At 40.9% G+C, this 18,553-nt stretch overlaps 1 protein-coding gene across 1 annotated transcript in view; it reads left to right on the forward strand.

Moving 5' to 3' along the window:
* Positions 1-18,553, forward strand: part of LOC124875918 (protocadherin Fat 3) — a 131,868-nt gene that overhangs the window by 91,915 nt on the left and 21,400 nt on the right. The window contains exons 41-46 of the mRNA XM_047378341.1: positions 266-400; positions 543-700; positions 815-1,349; positions 3,577-3,730; positions 6,475-6,622; positions 17,226-17,609. Coding sequence (XP_047234297.1) covers positions 266-400; positions 543-700; positions 815-1,349; positions 3,577-3,730; positions 6,475-6,622; positions 17,226-17,609 — 1,514 coding nt within the window. The remainder of the gene's footprint in view (positions 1-265; positions 401-542; positions 701-814; positions 1,350-3,576; positions 3,731-6,474; positions 6,623-17,225; positions 17,610-18,553) is intronic.

Below are 18,553 nucleotides of genomic sequence, written 5' to 3' on the forward strand. Positions count from 1 at the left end.
GCTGTATAGTCTGGTTTGTTTTCTGCTGCTTCAACAGATATATTTCTCAAGCTGGAATTCTATTCTATTCTATAAAAAGTATTAGTTTTAACTAAACTAAATAAATGATGCATACTGAGGGCATGATTTGTTTTTTATAAACTTGAGTTTTTATCTCTCTAAATTGTAAGAATTTATTAATACGGATGGGTAGGCTGATAAAATAAGAAGCCAACAGTATTGTCTGTATATGTCTGTTATTTATGCATGCATCTTGTTTCCAAAGCAGGAGGGACGTGCCCAACCCCTGTAGAACTTTGTGAAGGTCAGTCCTGTCCAGACGATATGCAGTGTGTCCTTTCTGGTCCAACAACGCCATCTGTCTGCCAGTGTCAGCCAGAGAGATTGGATGAGTGTGCAGGTATGATTCAATAATTTTCGCTCTCTGGGTCACTTTGTTCGGCTTGTTTCAGGTGGAGATGCAAATGATATAAGAAATTATAAAGGTTTTTAAGGTGTAGTTGAAACTTTTCTCTTCTTCCTTGTCTGGTGTGACTGAATAGGACAGACCTCTCTGAGTTTCTCTGGAAACAGCTACATCAAGTACAGAGTGACAGAGAGGGTCCAGAGTGGAGAGATGAGACTTGGCCTCAGGGTTAGAACACTCCAAACAAGAGGAGTCATTATGTTCACTCGTGTTAACCCTTGCACTATGCTAAAGGTACATTTAAAAACTGACTGCACCACTATTCTCTTGTTCCCTGTAAGGCTTTTGAGCTTATTTTAAACAAAGTAAACTGTTTTGCAGTAAAAACTCTAAAATGTTTGTTGCCAGATTGAAGGGGGTCGACTGTGGTTCCAGTTGGACTGTGACAACACCCTTGGCATTATGGGCATTTCAGACAGACCAATAAATGATGGTTTCTGGCATTCAGTTGCTTTAGAGCTGACTAGAAACTACACCCTTCTGTCAGTGGATGACAGTTATGTGGAACGCCGCAGAGCAGCACGGGCCCCTGTCCGTCTCTGGCCACTAGCTCCTGATTCCTCGTTTTTCTTCGGTGCACAAGTGAGGTTGCTGAACGGGCCAGGTGAGAGGCTTGTCTTTGGACCTGAGGAAAGCATGGGAGGAGGGTCAGAACTCGGAGAGCGTTCAGTGAGGGGCCCCGCGAGAGCCCAGGATGGCTTCCAAGGTTGCCTGGGGTCACTGATGCTGAACGGTAACGAGCTGCCACTCCAAAATAAGAGGAGCCGTTACGCTGAGATAGCCGGGCTCAGCGAGGTCAAGCTGGGCTGTGTTCTTTATCCAGATCCGTGCATTAGCCAGCCATGTCTCAATGGAGCCATCTGCAGCAGCCTGCCATATGGAGGTCTGTATGCATGCAGATGACCACAATTCAGAACTGTGAAACTGTGTAAATTTATATGAGTTTCTTTATATTTGTTTATTTATAGAAAAACATATTTATTTGTTTCAAATTAGAGATGCATCTTAATTAATTAATTAGATTATTATGAAGATGTAAATGTATTCACTTCAAAACTGAATCTCATATATAGAATTATTATACACAGTAATATACAATGCTCAAAAAAAATAAAGGGAACACTCAAATAACACATCCTAGATCTTAATGAATGAAATATTCTCATTGAATACTTTGTTCTGTAGAAAGTTAAATGTGCTGACAACACAATCACACAATAATCATCAATGGAAATCAAATTTATTAACCAATGGAGGCCTAGATTTGGAGTCACACACAAAATTAAAGTGGAAAAACACACTACAGGCTGATCCAACTTTGATGTAATGTCCTTAAAACAAGTCTAAATGAGGCTCAGTATTGTGTGTGGCCTCCACATGCCTGTATGACCTCCCTACAACGCCTGGGCATGCTCCTGATGAGACGGCGGATGGTCTGCTGAGGGATCTCCTCCCAGACCTGGACTAAAGCATCTGCCAACTCCTGGACAGTCTGTGGTGCAACGTGACGTTGGTGGATGGAGCGAGACATGATGTCCCAGATGAGCTCAATCAGATTCAGGTCTGGGGAACGGGCGGGCCAGTCCATAGCTTCAATGTCTTCATCTTGCAGGAACTGCTGACACACTCCAGCCACATGAGGTCTAGCATTATCCTGCATTAGGAGGAACCCACAGCCAACCGCACCAGCATATGGTCTCACAAGGGGTCTGAGGATCTCATCTCGGTACCTAATGGCAGGCAGGCTACCTCTGGCAAGCACAAAGAAATGCCCCCCCACACCATTACTGACCCGCTGCCAAACCGGTCAAGCTGAAGGATGTTGCAGGCAGCAGATCGCTCTCCATGGTGTCTCCAGACTCTGTCACGTCTGTCACATGTGCTCAGTGTGAACCTGCTTTCATCTGTGAAGAGCACAGGGCACCAGTGGCGAATTTGCCAATCCTGGTGTTCTCTGGCAAATGCCAAGCGTCCTGCACGGTGTTGAGCTGTGAACACAACCCCCATTTGTGGACGTCGGCCCTCATACCATCCTCATGGAGTCGGTTTCTAACCGTTTGTGCAGAGACATGCACATTTGTGGCCTGCTGGAGGTCATTTTGCAGGGCTCTGGCAGTGCTCCTCCTGTTCCTCCTTGCACAAAGGTGGAGGTAGCGGTCCTGCTGTTGGGTTGTTGTCCTCCTACGGCCTCCTCCACGTCTCCTGGTGTACTGGCCTGTCTCCTGGTAGCGCCTCCAGGCTCTGGACACTATGCTGACAGACACAGCAAACCTTCTTGCCACAGCTCGCATTGATCCTGGATGAGCTGCACTACCTGAGCCACTTGTGTGGGTTGTAGAGTCCGTCTCATGCTACCACGAGTGTGAAAGTGCCACCAACATTCAAAAATGACCAAAACATCAGCCAGAAAGCATAGATGCTGAGAAGTGGTTTGTGGTCCCCACCTGCAGAACCACTCCTTTAATGAGTGTCTTGCTAATCACCAAAGATTTCCCCCTGTTGTCTTTTCCGTTTGAACAACATCTGTGAAATTGATTGTCAATCAGTGTTGCTTCCTAAGTGGACAGTTTGATTTCACAGAAGTTTGATTTACTTGGAGTTATATTGTGTTGTTTAAGTGTTCCCTTTATTTTTTTGAGCAGTGTATTTTCAAGGACATAATTCTGTAATTAATAATATGGCTTGCAGGAAACAAATATATATACTAGACCAAAAATTGTTTTGGTCTAGTATACCTGATTACATCCATTATGCCCTGCTGTGATAATGATTATAATAATTTGTGCAAAAGGGCCCTGACCTTGCCTTGAGGGCATCTACTGTACAGTACATGTACAAACTTGTAAATAATCCCACATTTTTGTATTAGAAATCCTTTTATGGGTCTAAAGTAATTATCAAAATAAACAGAAATACATACATCACTCTGTGAACTAAAGAATCTCTATAATCTATGAGTTTCACCTTTTTAAATGAATTACTGATATAAGTGAACCTTTAAACGAGCTTCTAAATCATTGTTTCAATAAAGTGATTATGTATTAATGTTTTTGGTCAGCAATGCTCTTTATTTATTGTGTTATAAAACATTTAAAATCTTCATCCTACAGGCTTCATGTGCAGTTGCAGCAGTGGATTCACTGGGGGGCGATGTGAAGTTGAACTAACATCCTGCATGTCAAACCCATGCCAGAATGGAGGAGAATGTAAGGCTGTTGGCAATGCATTCCACTGTGCCTGTCCGACAGGACTCGGGGGACTTATGTAAGATAAAAAAAAGCTTAAAACACACACACACACACACACACACACACACACAAGAGACTTAATGGTCTACTATAGAAGAGGTGTTAATGAATGGTGTGCCCCACTTAGAGACTGTTTACATACTTATGCTCTGAGTGGTGTTTTTTTAACACAATAAAACATCTGAAGCTACACTCTTTCAAACGTAAAATGCTATGTGTGAGGCTCCCGCCCCCCAATACACGGACACATTTACCCACGACCCGCTATGGTTTTGTACTTGCTGACATGAGAGACAAGTTGGTGGTTCTAATTTAATTCAAGATAATTCTCGGTTGAAAAGCCTGTAATCAGTCTGTAGCTGCCTTCCTAATTACGACTCAGTAATTATGTTTGGAGTAAGCTCTGCCGTTGCGTGGTTGTTTAAAAAGCCACCACTAGAGAGCAGTTTTCCATCAAAAGAAGGGTTGGTGGCTTTGACAGAGAAGCTCTTCTGATAAAGCTGGAATGAATGATATTGAGCGGAATAAACCACTGTAAATCCTTGCTTACAAAAGTTTAAATGCATTTGCAAACCCCTTGGATGTTATATTGATTTTGGACTTTTAATTATATATTTAAACTGTTCACCTTTCACGCTGGAATGATCTTACTTTAAACAACTTTAAAAAATTTTTAAAACTACACTTTGAATTTACTGTTGTTCTCTCTAATCTATATATGGTTAAAAGTATGCAAAGCAAACACCCTCTCTAATATTTGAATAAATGTCCCATAGCAAGTTTTACCTCAATCAAACTCTTTTTCTAGCCAGCTGCAACATTCCTATTGTTAGAGTTTTATTAAAATGGTTTGTTTCCTGGTATTAACCTTGCCTTTTTGGCACATCATTATTTCTTTGTTGTTTACTTCAGTTTGTTCTAACAGGTCTTGCCATATTCTGTCATTAATTTTGCCATTGGGGTTTTGCCAATAGTAGTTCATTCCTCTATGTTTAGTTTCTTAGTTTATTCTTGTGTTCTGTTGTTTGTATATTTAGATTTTATTTCTCTTAGATCATTGTTAGTCTTTCCGCTTGGTTTGTAGTTTCTTGGTATCTTAGCTAAACTCCATTTGTGTTAATTAGTCTCCTTCCATCAGCTTCCCTGCTTTCATCCTGCTACAGCTGCCATACATTTCCTCTGATTCGCTCTTCAGGTAATTTTTTTTTTTAACATCATCAGTGTCTGTATTTGGGTCCTTCTTAGATCTCACAAAGACAGATTGAGGTTGAGGCATTGGGATTTTATTCCAGAAGCATAAATTATTGACGTTTATGTATTCAAACCAGTTTGGACATGTGTTAAGGATCACTGCACAAACTGTATGGAATAACAAAGCCAGAGGAAAACCTCCAAGTTCTTTAACTCCATCCCTAATTAACAGCTTATATGGCTGAAATGTGGGCACTACTGGTTGTCTCTGCAGGCAAATGATTTCAAACACCTACAGAAATAGGTTACGGACTGGATAAAGCAGGCTACCCTTAAGCTTTACGGCAAAGCCCCAACCACCACCCTGCCGACAATTTGTATATCGTGCTCTAAAGGTGTATCTATGGCAGGAAACAAGCCATTTTAATGGAACTCTACCCATTCTATCAAAAAGACTGTCCAGATGTCTAGCTTCAATGGTGCCAGAAGCTTGCTGATGGCTACAAAAATTGTGTGGTTGAGTCAGAACTTGCTAAGGGATATCTAGCTAATAATTAGTTTGGGATTATGTAGATATTTGAGTTAGTAGATATAATGATAAACCCCTTGCAGACTAGATGATTGCATGTAGACTGCTAACCTAAACTTTAGTGAATTTTACTACATGTAATATCTGCTGATTCTAGCTGGCTGTTCAGCTGTTGTGACTACAGAACCCCGAACAGAAATTATTTCTGTAATAAATTCATGACAAATTACAAACGAAGACTTTTACATTTCACATAAACAGCCAAATTATACACTGAAAGAAAAATATTTACATATGACTCAACTCGCAGACAGTCTGAAGTTTTCTGTTTTTAATAAGGCTATAAAGTATTCATTATTCAAAATATTTATGAGAGTATTTTACTGACCAGCGGATCCTAGCCTTGAAGAGTAAAACTTTATATACTTAATGACTCCCTGCACTTTTATCATTAAAGAAAAACTTTGTATAGTCTAACAGTATAGTTTCCTTCATATGAAATGCATTTTTTTCCTTTTGTCAGGAAAAAAAAAACAACAAAAAAAACTCTGGTGAAGCATTTTGAAAAATCCTATCAAGGAAAAAAATAATTGAAAAGAAAAGCGTGTATTTTCTCTCTCTTCACAGCAGGACACCGTTTTTGATATATGAAGCTAAGATGAACACGAATACATCCAGAGAGTGAAACTGCACATGTAATAATGGTTCCTACACTGTCTGGAAAAGTACTGAAGAGTGTGGAATCCATCCATCCATCCATTACAGTGGATTTTTGTTTGTATATAGTGGATTATTGATGTTTTGAAGGCAAAGGGTGGTCACACCAAATATTGATTTGATTGAGATTTCTCTGGTTCATTCACTGTTGATTGATGAAAATAAATGATTAACACTTCCATTTTTGAAAGCATTCTTTGTTTTACAGCATTTCTTTCACCCCTGCCTAAAATGTTTGCACAGTACTGTATATGTCTGTTATTTTCTTTGAACACACTGTCAGGTTCCCATGCATGGTAATCTATGTGTCTCTGGCTCGACAGATGCGACGTGGATGTAAATGAGTGTGACCAGGAAAACTGTGGAAACAGAGGAGAGTGTGTCAACACGTTCGGTTCGTTCTATTGCAACTGCTCAGATGGATACGAGGACCAGCTTTGCGATGATCAGGTCCCTGAGGATGACACGCAGGTAGTTTTAACTACAAGAAAAGTTGGAGTAAAAGAGGAATAAATCTTAGAAAAAATAATCCAGTAATTTATCAAATTATACTTTGGAGGCACACTAAAACTGCTAGGACTTTTGTGGGATATGACCACCCGGAGTGCTTTGTATCCGTGTTTCCAGTCTGAATGAGGTAAAGTGTGGTAATGGGTGAATCCCAGTTTTCATTTGAAGTTTGTCATGCTTGTGACTTTTATTATGCATTACACTATGTACTTTCTAGTGCAGTTTCCAAAAGCACACACATTTTCTACACTGGAATGAAAGCGTTGGATTTTAAATGGCTTCAGTTAATCTTTATTTTTCTCTCAGTACCGTTCAGTTTTCATTAATCATGAAGCAACCAAGCAGCTTTTTGAACTGCTTTATACATACATAAAAAGAAGGCTGTGATATTCCATTTGCATGAATAGACTTTTCTGAAATGATTTTTAAAAACATATTTTACAGCAATAACATGGGAATGATCCAAGAAAGTTTCTACTCTTAAAACCTTTTGCATTTTGTCACATTTCAACCACAAACTTCAATGTATTTATTAAAATAAATAAATAGATAGACTCCTGTCACCTGCAGAAATACTCAGATGATTCTGCAGTTGTGGGGTGTGAAAATTCATAAACACCACGTTTATAATTTTGCCAGGTTTATTTTCACCAATCCACCGTTTTCCAGCTCAACCGTCAAAACTAAAACCTCCAACTCTCCCAGACTCTCGCGATAAGACCTTCCCTCCCAGAGGAGGTTAACAATCTCTAAGGAGCATAAGGGGGAAGCACCTTTCTTAGTCACACAATCAGCGAGTTGTGACTTTGCTTCTGACCAACACACCTCTTTGATTTTGTCTTCTTGCATGAGTTCTTTAATACTGCTTATTTCTAATCTTAGTCTCTTTTCTGTGACTTGTTTTGTCGATTTAAGTGCGTCAAACAGGGAATGGTTATCAGTAACACAAGTGAGGGGAAGAGAGTTGAGATCTACTGTACCAGTAGTGAGCTCAGAGTAAAGCGTAGCTAAGAACATTGCGTTGTCAATACCATCTGACATGGCAAGGGTTTCTCCAGCCAATGTGCTTCTTACCACACGTCTGATTTTCTTAGATCGCCAAAACAGAGGGGAGAATTTTCCTGTGTTTTTTTCCATTATGACAATTAAACCCAGGGCTGCATGCGTAGGTTCTCACCGGGTACTCCGGCTTCCTCCCGCAGTCCAAAGACATGCCTGTTAGGTTATTTGGTCTCTCTAAATTGCCCTTAGGTGTATGAATGAGTGTGTGCTTGGTTGTTTGTGTGTTGCCCTGTGATGGACTGGCGACCTGTCCAGGGTGTACCCCGCCTCTCGCCCATAAACTGCTGGAGATAGGCACCAGCTTCCCCGCGACCCTCTATGGAATAAGCGGTAGAAAATTACTGACTGACTGGCAATTAAAGCCCCTCCATGTGTACATCCGTCTGGAAGATTGCCCAGTGAAGCTTCACTGAAGATAACTAAACCCAAGTTATTACTGTTGCCCAAATGTTGAAACTTAAGTGTGACTGTCTCCGACTTGAGTTTGCAGATCACTTAGTTCACGTCATGTATGGACTGAACAGTAGCATTCTTAATGTTGGATGCCAGGCTACATGTGTCAAACATAACATCTGGTCTAGTCTGTCTTGCAACCCATAAGATCTGTCCTATTTTGGACCTTAGATGTTCTCTCTCTGTGTCATTTAGTGGGTTATCTCGCTGTACAGCTCGTGATGCCTGTAAATGAACTGTTTGCAGGTTGTCAATGTAACTATGCTGATGCACCTGCACCACATTGCCCAAAGTAGCAACGTGCATCCCCACGTACGAAAAACTCTCATGCTCTTCACGTACCACATGAAAAGCAGACTTGAGTACACGGAAAACATTAGTTACAAAGTGGTCTGAACCTGCACAAAGAAAATGATCCACATGGCATGCCAGTACTCCTGTCACTTTAGACTGCTCATTCTGCCAATAAAACACTGCAGGATCAACTTTTGACATTTTACCACCGGTGTTCAGCATAAGTTCTTTGACCTTGTTGTACCAGTAGAGGGAAGCATCCGCAAGTCCATACACACATTTCTTTAGTTTCCACAAAGCATTATCCACGCCCGCTTCAGGTGGGGGATTAATGTAAATGTCTCGCGAGAGTTCCATACCCTGCAAAAAGGCAGACTTAATATCCATAGATTGAACTTTCTACACTGAAGAATGAACCATCAGCAGCCAGAGTGACTCCGATGCACATGTGGGAGTATCTTTCTGCAACTCTTGAATATTGATTTCTTCAAAACCTCTCGCCACAAGGCGGACTTTGGGAATGATACCCTTTGACGTTTCTTTCAATGTACAGACCCATCTAGTTGAAACACATTTTTGAGCTTTGTCTGTGACCTCCTCGTAGACATTATTTTTCCAGTTTTCAATCTCTTGGTGTTTAGCAGCATCAAAAGAGATGTCTTTGGCAATGAATAAATCAGCATCTGTATTTTCACATTCAGTGTGAAGGTTATCAACCTGTGACATGTCTAATGCTTGTTTTTGTTCCTCACTGCCATCTGGGTCAAGATGCTGTACAATGTACCAGTTTTTGTATCGCCTCTTGGCTTTCCCTGCTCTACCTAAGACTCTGGCAGTGTGCTGAGTACCATCATCTCTGTTTGTAAATGTGACTCTCTGACCTGTTCTCAGTTTAATGTAAGTAGAATCTTGATTATTAGTTACATCACCCTCTGTTTCAGTGTTTGTTTCATTAGTCTGTCTGACATTTCTTTCATCTTGCTCTGTGCTCTCAGTGATTTGTTCTTCTCTATTAACACTCATTTCATCATCTGAACTCTGACACATCAGTATGAACCATGTCTTCATTTTATCTATCATTTTCATTAACACTAGGCAGTAGTGATTTATCCTCCCTTTGTACGTTCACTTTATTTAGCCTGGACTGATGTACTCGGACAAGAATCCCACCATGTCTTATGAACACTACAGCTCCATCCTGACCAATAACTACACCAGAGTCCTTCCGTTCTGTACTATCTACTCGCTTGTAGTACACTTTGTCACCTGTCTCATACTCATCATCTGTAGGCCTTAACTGTTTGCGCAATGCTCTTCTTATTCTTTTTGAGCATTCCACCTCTGTGAAGGCTCTCCTGGAAGCATGTAGTGCTGCTAAGTGCTGTCCTACTCTAGTACTCATAGAAGTACCCTCTAGAGCAGGTAGTTTATCAGTCAAAACAGAAGGGAGATTAGGACTGTGACCAAACACAAGCTGATGTGGGCTATAAACATGCACATTGATCATACTGTTTTTGGCCATAAGAGCCCAGTCTAGAGCAGTTTGCCAACCACCCCTATTTTCCCTTTTCACCTTCAGGAGGATCTCAGTCAGTCATGTTGTGTCTCTCAAGCAGTCCATTGCTCCAGGGACTGTATCCCACTGTAGTCTTTGTCTCAATGTTAAAGTTTTCTGCTATGTCTCTAATTTCCTCATTGTTGAACTCTCCACCGTTATCTGTGTAGATCCGTTTGGGAGCACCGTGTACACTTATCCATGAGTGGATGAACGAGTTGACGATCTCAGAGGGTTTCTTCGTCCTCACAATGTTTCCAGTGCTGAAGCGTGTGAAATGATCGATGATGTGCAGAGACCATACGCCTGGTCCCAACTTATGTAAATCCATTGCCACCATCTCATTGTATTCTGAGGATAAGGGCAAACCAACAGCAGGCCTGGGCTTGGTCCTGCTGTATCTCTGACATATCTCACAGTCCTGAATAATCTTCTGTAAAACGACTGAACAGTCTTTGTCAGTATTTCCAGAGCTGTGAATGAGCCTCTGCAGACGATCTGCGGAGGTGTGGCCAAACTGCTTGTGCAGCTTCAGGAGAACTTTTTGCTTCTTTTTTATAAACGTCCCTGCTGTGATGACAAGGGCTTCAATTTCATTGCTACTCATTTTTAGTTTCATCTCGAATGTCCACACAATAGTGTCCTGAACTAGTGAACTCAAGAGGAAAGTTTTGTTTAAACATGACAACTCTGTCATTCTCCATATCTAAAACAGTTCCAGCTCTCTTTAGAGACATTTTGCTCAGCAATAATGGAATATCTACAGAAACTACAGGGGTTGGACAATGAAACTGAAACACCTGGTTTTAGACCACAATAATTTATTAGTATGGTGTAGGGCCTCCTTTTACGGCCAATGCAGCGTAAATTCGTCTTGGGAATGACATACAAGTCCTGCACAGTGGTCAGAGGGATTTTAAGCCATTCTTCTTGCAGGATAGTGGCCAGGTCACTACGTGATACTGGTGGAGGAAAACGTTTCCTGACTCGCCTAGATCTGGTGACCGTGCAGGCCATGGGAGATGTTCAACTTCCCTTTCATGTTCATCAAACCAATCTTTCACCAGTCTTGCAGTGTGTATTGGTGCATTGTCATCCTGATACACGGCACCGCCTTCAGGATACAATGTTTGAACCATCAGATGCACATGGTCCTCAAGAATGGTTCGGTAGTCCTTGGCAGTGACGTGCCAAGGACTAGCACAAGTATTGGGCCAAGGGAATGCCATGATATGGCTGCCCAAACCGTCACTGATCCACTCCCATGCTTCACTCTGGGCATGCAACAGTCTGGGTGGTACGCTTCTTTGGGGCTTCTCCACACCGTAACTCTCCCGGATGTGGAGAAAACAGTAAAGGTGGACTCATCAGAGAACAATACATGTTTCACATTGTCCACACCCCAAGATTTGCGCTCCTTGCACCATTGAAACTGACGTTTGGCATTGGCATGAGTGACCAAAGGTTTGGCTATAGCAGCCCGGCCATGTATATTGACCCTGTGGAGCTCCCGTCGGACAGTTCTGGTGGAAACAGGAGAGTTGAGGTGCACATTTAATTCTGCCGTGATTTGGACAGCCGTGGTTTTATGTTTTTTGGATACAATCCAGGTTAGCACCCAAACATCCCTTTCAGACAGCTTCCTCTTGCGTCCACAGTTAATCCTGTTGGATGTGGTTCGTCCTTCTTGGTGGTATGCTGACATTACCCTGGATACCGTGGCTCTTCATGCATCACAAAGACTTGCTGTCTTGGTCACAGATGCGCCAGCAAGACACGCACCAACAATTTGTCCTCTTTTGAATTCTGGTATGTCACCCATAATGTTGTGTGCATTTCAATATTTTGAGCAAAACTGTGCTCTTACCCTACTAATTGAACCTTCACACTCTGCTCTTGCTGGTGCAATGTGTAATCAATGAAGACTGGTTACCAGGCTGGTCCAATTTAGCCATGAAACCTCCCACACTAAAATGACAGGTGTTTCAGTGTCCAACCCCTGTATTTCTGTCTCAATATGACACTTTGTCCGATCTTGGCAGGAAGTTTCACTTTTCTGTTGGAGTGTACCACCTGACCATCTCCAAATCTGAATGGTCTGTAGCTTGGATATTCTGTTTGTAGCAGTTTATCGATTTGGCTTTGACTGAGGTCTTTTATGTAACTATCCAGCCACTTTTCACCACAAACAGTACGTGTGCAGGCAGTGTCAATGATAGCTGATCCAAGTGATTCAGTCAGAAAGATCTCAGAGTCCGTCATTACTTTAGTAAGCAATGTAATGTTGCATTCCTCTACATCTTCTGTCAGCTTCATTTCTCCAATGAGGACAGTATTTAGCCCAATGGTACGTGCTCTGACAAATGGCGCATTTTGTTCGTTTACCATATTTATCAAGTGGATTTGTACCTTGCTGTGGCTGCTGCTGTCCGCTCTGTGACGGGCAACTGCTCCGTCTGAATTTTCCTGGAGGTCTTTGCTCTGTAAATAAAATGGCATCTTGTGTCTCGCTGCCGTTGCTTGGTGCGCTGGTTTTTACTCCGCTTTAATCCAGACTTCATAGACGCAATAGTCAAATCTGTACATGCTGTGAGAGCAAGCTGCCTATTATTCTCCTCGAGACAGGCCGTGTCCAGGAGTTTAAACGCCAGCACAGCGTCAGGCAGGGTCATATTGTACTTCTTCATACGGTTGTATCGTTGTTCAAAGTCTATTATGTAGTCCGTCATTGACATTGTGTTGTCTTTGGATACCAAGTCAAAACAGGAGTATCCTTCATAAGTGCGGTCTTTTTCTTCTCTTAGAAATATCGCGTCCAATTTAGTAATCAAGGTTTCCATAGTGTTATCTTTGTTCAGATCTTCCGCGGATATTTCCAAAGCAGTCTCTCTGGCTCTCCCTTCGAGCCCCAGCGCCACTGCTAGAGCCTGTTTTTTCGGATCCAAGTCCGTAACAAGCTTCCAAATACTAACTTCATTTTTCCAGCACACGTATGGCCTGGCCTCGTCAAACTTCGGCGGTGCTCTGTAATTGGTAACCATCCTCTGCTACCATGAAAATTCATAAACACCACGTTTATAATTTTGCCAGGTTTATTTTCACCAATCCGCCGTCTTTCAGCTTAACCGTCAAAACCAAAAACTCCAACTCTCCCAGACTCTCGCGATAACACCTTCCCTCCCAGAGGAGGTTAACAGGGTGGATCAGAGATGGACAAGAAGATGAGTACAGGAAGGTGGTGGACCGCTTTGTGGCATGGTGTGGAAACAATCATCTCATCTTGACTAAAACAAAGGAGACGATTGTAGATTTTCAGAGAAACAGGAATAAGTCAAAAACTATTTCCATCATGGGAGAAGAGGTGGAGGTGGTGGAGGAGTATAAATACCTCGGTGTTCACCTGGACAACAAACTGGAGTGGAGATGCAACTGTAAAGCCGTCTACAAGGGACAGATCAGACTGTACTTCTTGAGGAAGCTTAGGTCCTTTGGTGTTTGCAGCAAGATGCTGCATATCTTCTATAAGTCTGTTGTGGAGAGTGTGATCTCTTCTGCCATAATCTGCTGGAGAAGCAGCATCAGGGCCAGGGACTTAAAAAAGCTCAACAAGCTGATAAAGAAAGCTGGCTCTGTTCTGGGGACTCCTCTGCAACCTCTGGAGATCATTGTGCAAAGAAGGATTCTTCATAAAATGAAGAACATGATGGAGATCCTTGAGCCACCTCTTCATGAGACTGTCCTACAACAACAGTCAGTCAAAGGCGTCTTCAGATGTGCTGTAAGAAAGACTGCTATAGGAGATCCTTCCTGCCCACAGCAATCAGCATCTACAACGGCTCTTTGAAGAAACCTACATAATGAGCTACAACAACATTTAATTTCCCTTTGGGATTAATAAAGTATTTTTGAATTGAACTGAATTGAATTGAATAAAGAAAGCTCTTCTAAGAAGGCTTCAAAGGTTTGTTAGAGAACATTCTTAACCAAACAACATCATGAAGGTCAAGGAAACCCACCAGACAGGAAGTTGTGGAGAAGTTTAAAGCCAAGTTACATAATAAAACAATATTGCAATCTTTCAGCATCTCATGGACCATCAATCAATCCATTAGCCCAAAATCGAAAGCGATGAGGTATGGAAGAGACTAAAATGTTACTGAGATGTAAAATGCTGTGTTTGGCACAAAAGAAACACTGCACACCACCCTAAATACAGCATTGTCACGATGAAATATGGTGGTTGAAACATTATAGTATGTGGACACTTTTCTTCAGCATAGACAAGAATGCTGCTCAGAATTTATAGGAAATAGATTAACTTTAATTCAAGGAAATACTGGAAGAAAGCCTGTTAGAAGATGCAAAGACTTATGACTGGAATGGAGGTTTGACTTCCAGTAAGACAATGGCCCTAAAGCATATTTGTGTTAGAATCGGAATGGACCAATCAAATTCCATACAGAATCATATTGGGTATTTTGTTCATTTGTGGCAAGGCTCAAAGACTGCTGTTCAGCCATGCTCCCCTCCCCGTTCAATATGACTGAACTTGAGCTACTTTTAAAAGAAACAGGGAAAAAAATTTGATTCAAGATGTGCTATGATGGAGATATATTCCAAAAGACTTGTAGTTGGTTTATAACAATAAATCCTACTAAAATGCATTAAAAAATGTAGCTGTCATGTAAAAACTGTGAAAAAGGTTGATCTCACATGGAACCACCAAGTGCATCAAGGGTTAGTTTTCAGTAATTTTTTTAATTCATTTCAGGTCCAGACATCTGCCAGATCCTTTCACCAGTTCATGAAACATTTCCTTCTATTACTCTGTGGGATTGTTCTTGTCATTGTCTCTTTGAAAGTAAGCATTCACGCTCATCTGTGATCCTTAATACTTAAGTGAGGGGTTTTGCACTAGAATTGTTCTCTATTTTTCTGCATCCATCATTTCCTTTGTCCTGACTCACTGTATGAGACCCAGATAAAGTACACTACCGATACCTGCTACCTGAGAATCGATAACCGTACTGAACGGTACTCGTTTCTGGTACTTTTGTGTGTGTTTAGGTGGTAATAAATGTTAATTTGTTTAATAATAAACTAAAAATAAAAATCAATTTAACATATTTATTTCTCAATATAAAAACGAATATATCAAAACAACATCCAGCTGCAGTGTAACATCGCAATTGTTTCAAACATTTCTTCTCCTATGTGGTTGGCTGCAGACAATGAACGGTGCCAAATTCAGGATTGGTAGCCGTAGATCTGAGGCTGACAGAAATTGGGCACTCAGCCTCTAGGCCTTGAGGAAAATCTCTGCTTAACCTGGTGCTTCCTTGGATTAGAAGTATTCCCGCCTCTGGCCTTGCACTTTGTGTCACAAATGTTGCAGCGAGAGTAATCTGCAACTGCTTACTGCATTTTGAAAAGTGGTACTTTCTAGCGCTTTCTATCAGCCATGCTTGCTTTGTTGACTGTACCAGCGGATTCTGACGTCATTATGCTCTTGCGCATGCAATGCTGTGTTCATGTCTGGCATGGAAAATCGCCTTCTCTTCCACTCCCTCAGTGTCACAATGATTCGTTTAGGTGTCAAAACATGGTACCGTTTGATTTTACATGAATGTGGCACTCTATAGTACGGAATGGAATTCCGTCGGTACCTATAAAAGTACCGAATTCAGTACCCATCCCTACTCATCACTCATTTTGAGACTTATTTAGCTTTTTGGCAATTTCTAAGCACGTCATATTAAACAGAACTCACCCTTGATCCACTTGTTGGTTCGATGCAAGATAAACCTTTTACTTTTCACAGTTTTTACAAGACAGCTGAAAAGTTTAATGCATTTTATGGACTCATACCTCAGTATCTAGGTAAACCCTTAAGTGTCTGTTGAAACGTTTTTTTTTACAATTCAATAACAACTCTGCTTTACTTTTAGAAAAGTTAAACGGTGAGGATCCTTTATTTCTTGTATTCTTCAACACAAATATGATTCTCACATTATTATTTTATCCTTGTTGAATTGTATTTTTATTGTGACAAACAACAACAAGGGCAGCGCCTGTGAGTGGGCAGCAAAGCCTCGGTGACCCGTCCCCCCTTGTCTTGTGTCATGATGTATGTTTGAATGGGTTGTACTGAAATTCTAATTTCCCCTCGGGGATCAATAAAGTATCTTTGAATTGAATTGAACATACAGCTGTGGGACCTTGTAATCACATGTGTGAGTCTTCTTAATTTTTGGAAATTAATTAAATTAGGAAGATTCCGGTCCAGCATCCCAAGGACTCATAATAGAATTAGGAAGAATCAGAACTGAGTTGTATGTTTTCTGTCGAGGATTCTTAACATTTCATTTAATGGAATACTTCAGTCTTTCCATAAAAGCAATATAAAACACCTCAAACATTTGCTGCGTCATTGCAATAAATTCCAGTCATTCAAAACTGATATTAAAACATTTCTTCATGACACCTTAAATATTTCTGAAAGCACCATGTACTGATACTGGATGCTTGAAGTTGCAAATTGGTCACAAGGTGGTTGTGATATTTGTGAGAAAGCCATAAGAAACAGAAATTCTGCCAAACAGTGTTTTTACAACCAGTATGCAGTAAGCTGTCTGGAATCAGGAAGGCATCCTGTTTGACATTTTTTAACTGACGTGTTCACATCACATATTTTATTAAATAAAGAAAAAATGGCATTGATCTTTTTCTCCCCCATGTAAGGCTAGAAATGGCATTTCTATAATTTTCTGCCAGACAGTGGACAAGTCTAGTACCATTACCAACATTTTCTACATACTTTTTAACACGAATAAAATGTGATTTTGCTTTCTGTCTTACATGCAAGAATGGTAGGTCTGTTGTTGATAGTTCTTTTTTAATACGTTGAGTTAATTTACACTGATCAATATCCTGAAAGTCCACATGGAAATCTAGACTGCACCTCAATTGCACATTGTCCTCATCTGACTTCTTGATTCATTCAAAAGGAAAAACTCCAAACTTCCTAGACTAAAAGGGTTGTTGGGTGTGTTTCATAGTTTTAGAACCAGAAGTGGATCCTTCTCCTGGACTTTCTCTGCTTCCAGCAGGCAGTGATATCGTGTGTCTTCTTACACTTTGAATAAGACCTGCTGAGTCCATGTTTTAGTGATTTTTTTTTTTTCTTTTAATGTTTTGCAGGCTGAGCCACTATCTTATGTTGGACCGGGGGAAATAATAGGCATCGGAGTGCTTGCCTTTGTCATCATTTTCCTCCTCATACTCTTCGTCGCCTTCAGGAGGAAAATAAAATTCCGGAAAGAGTCCGACCCTGGTCCAGGAACTCAGGCTGCTGTGAGCATCTCGGCTGTTTCCACAGAAGCTAGCTACATGCTACACAAGACTGGAATGAGGGGCGAGGGGATCGAGTTCAAAGCAGTGCGTGTGCCAGGCTCACCGGCAACCACGGGTACCTATGGTGAGGTGGGAGGCTGCAGCGGAGGTCCTCCCCAGGTCATGGTGCGTCCTACGGCCCACTCCATCCTCCCAGGAACAGACAGGACCACTTCCAGTGAAAGCAGTCAGGTGTGCATAAGTCTATATGGGCATGTCTAAGTGAACATTATTCATTTCCATATCACATTACAACCTAGATTCTTGACTGGTAGTTTGTTTTATATACAAAGACAGTCTATTAAATGCTTTATTACTATTTTATTTCTCTTTATTTTTCTAACCCCTGAAATCCCCTGAGATTAACATCTTGCTCAAGTGAGACCTTTCCATGATGGTACAGTTACCAAGTTACAAGCTAAAAACACAACTTAATAAGAGCTTTAAGCTTTCCTAGAGAGTCAAAAGCATTAAGTTTCAGTGTACTCTGATTATTCCATGGCCATGGTGCAAACATAGGTAAATACATGAAAAATGTCATAGGTGAACAAGTTCAGAAGAAAGTCTAGATAGTCTGGTTGAAAAAAATCTGTTGGTTTTTGATTGTTTGGAGTGAACTCCAAGTAAAGCAAGTCCATCCCAAAATAGGTGTTATCACTTTGTTTTTCTAGAGAGTATAAAAAAAATCTACTAGCAGAGAGGACAGTCCCAAGGGAGCAGATTTAACCCACATAAGAAGGAAGTGGAGTGGACATACAGTATTATATCTGAGATCTGACTGATTTATGGAGATTGTTTTATTCACATTAACAACCACCTTTATGCCATACAGTTATGTGTGTAGCTGAAGGACACAACAAAGCTCGTCAACACCAGCCTTAGGTTAGAGCCATTTGAAAAAAAGTATGGTGACATTTGCGTAAAGGTGCACTTTAGTTGTAGAGATACAGTATTCTTAGTTAAATTTTTTTTTAAAGGGCATAGTATGCGCAGTGATGGGGGACTTCTATAAAGTGCGTATGATGGAACTAAAAAATGATTGAAAAATAAATTACCACTTAAACACTTGAACCTGTTTATCAAGAATGCAAATTAAAATAACTAAATAAAAAATATTAATTTCCCTTTGACATTAA

Source organism: Girardinichthys multiradiatus, chromosome 11 (assembly GCF_021462225.1).
Source record: "Girardinichthys multiradiatus isolate DD_20200921_A chromosome 11, DD_fGirMul_XY1, whole genome shotgun sequence".
Classification (NCBI taxonomy): Eukaryota; Metazoa; Chordata; class Actinopteri; order Cyprinodontiformes; family Goodeidae; genus Girardinichthys; species Girardinichthys multiradiatus.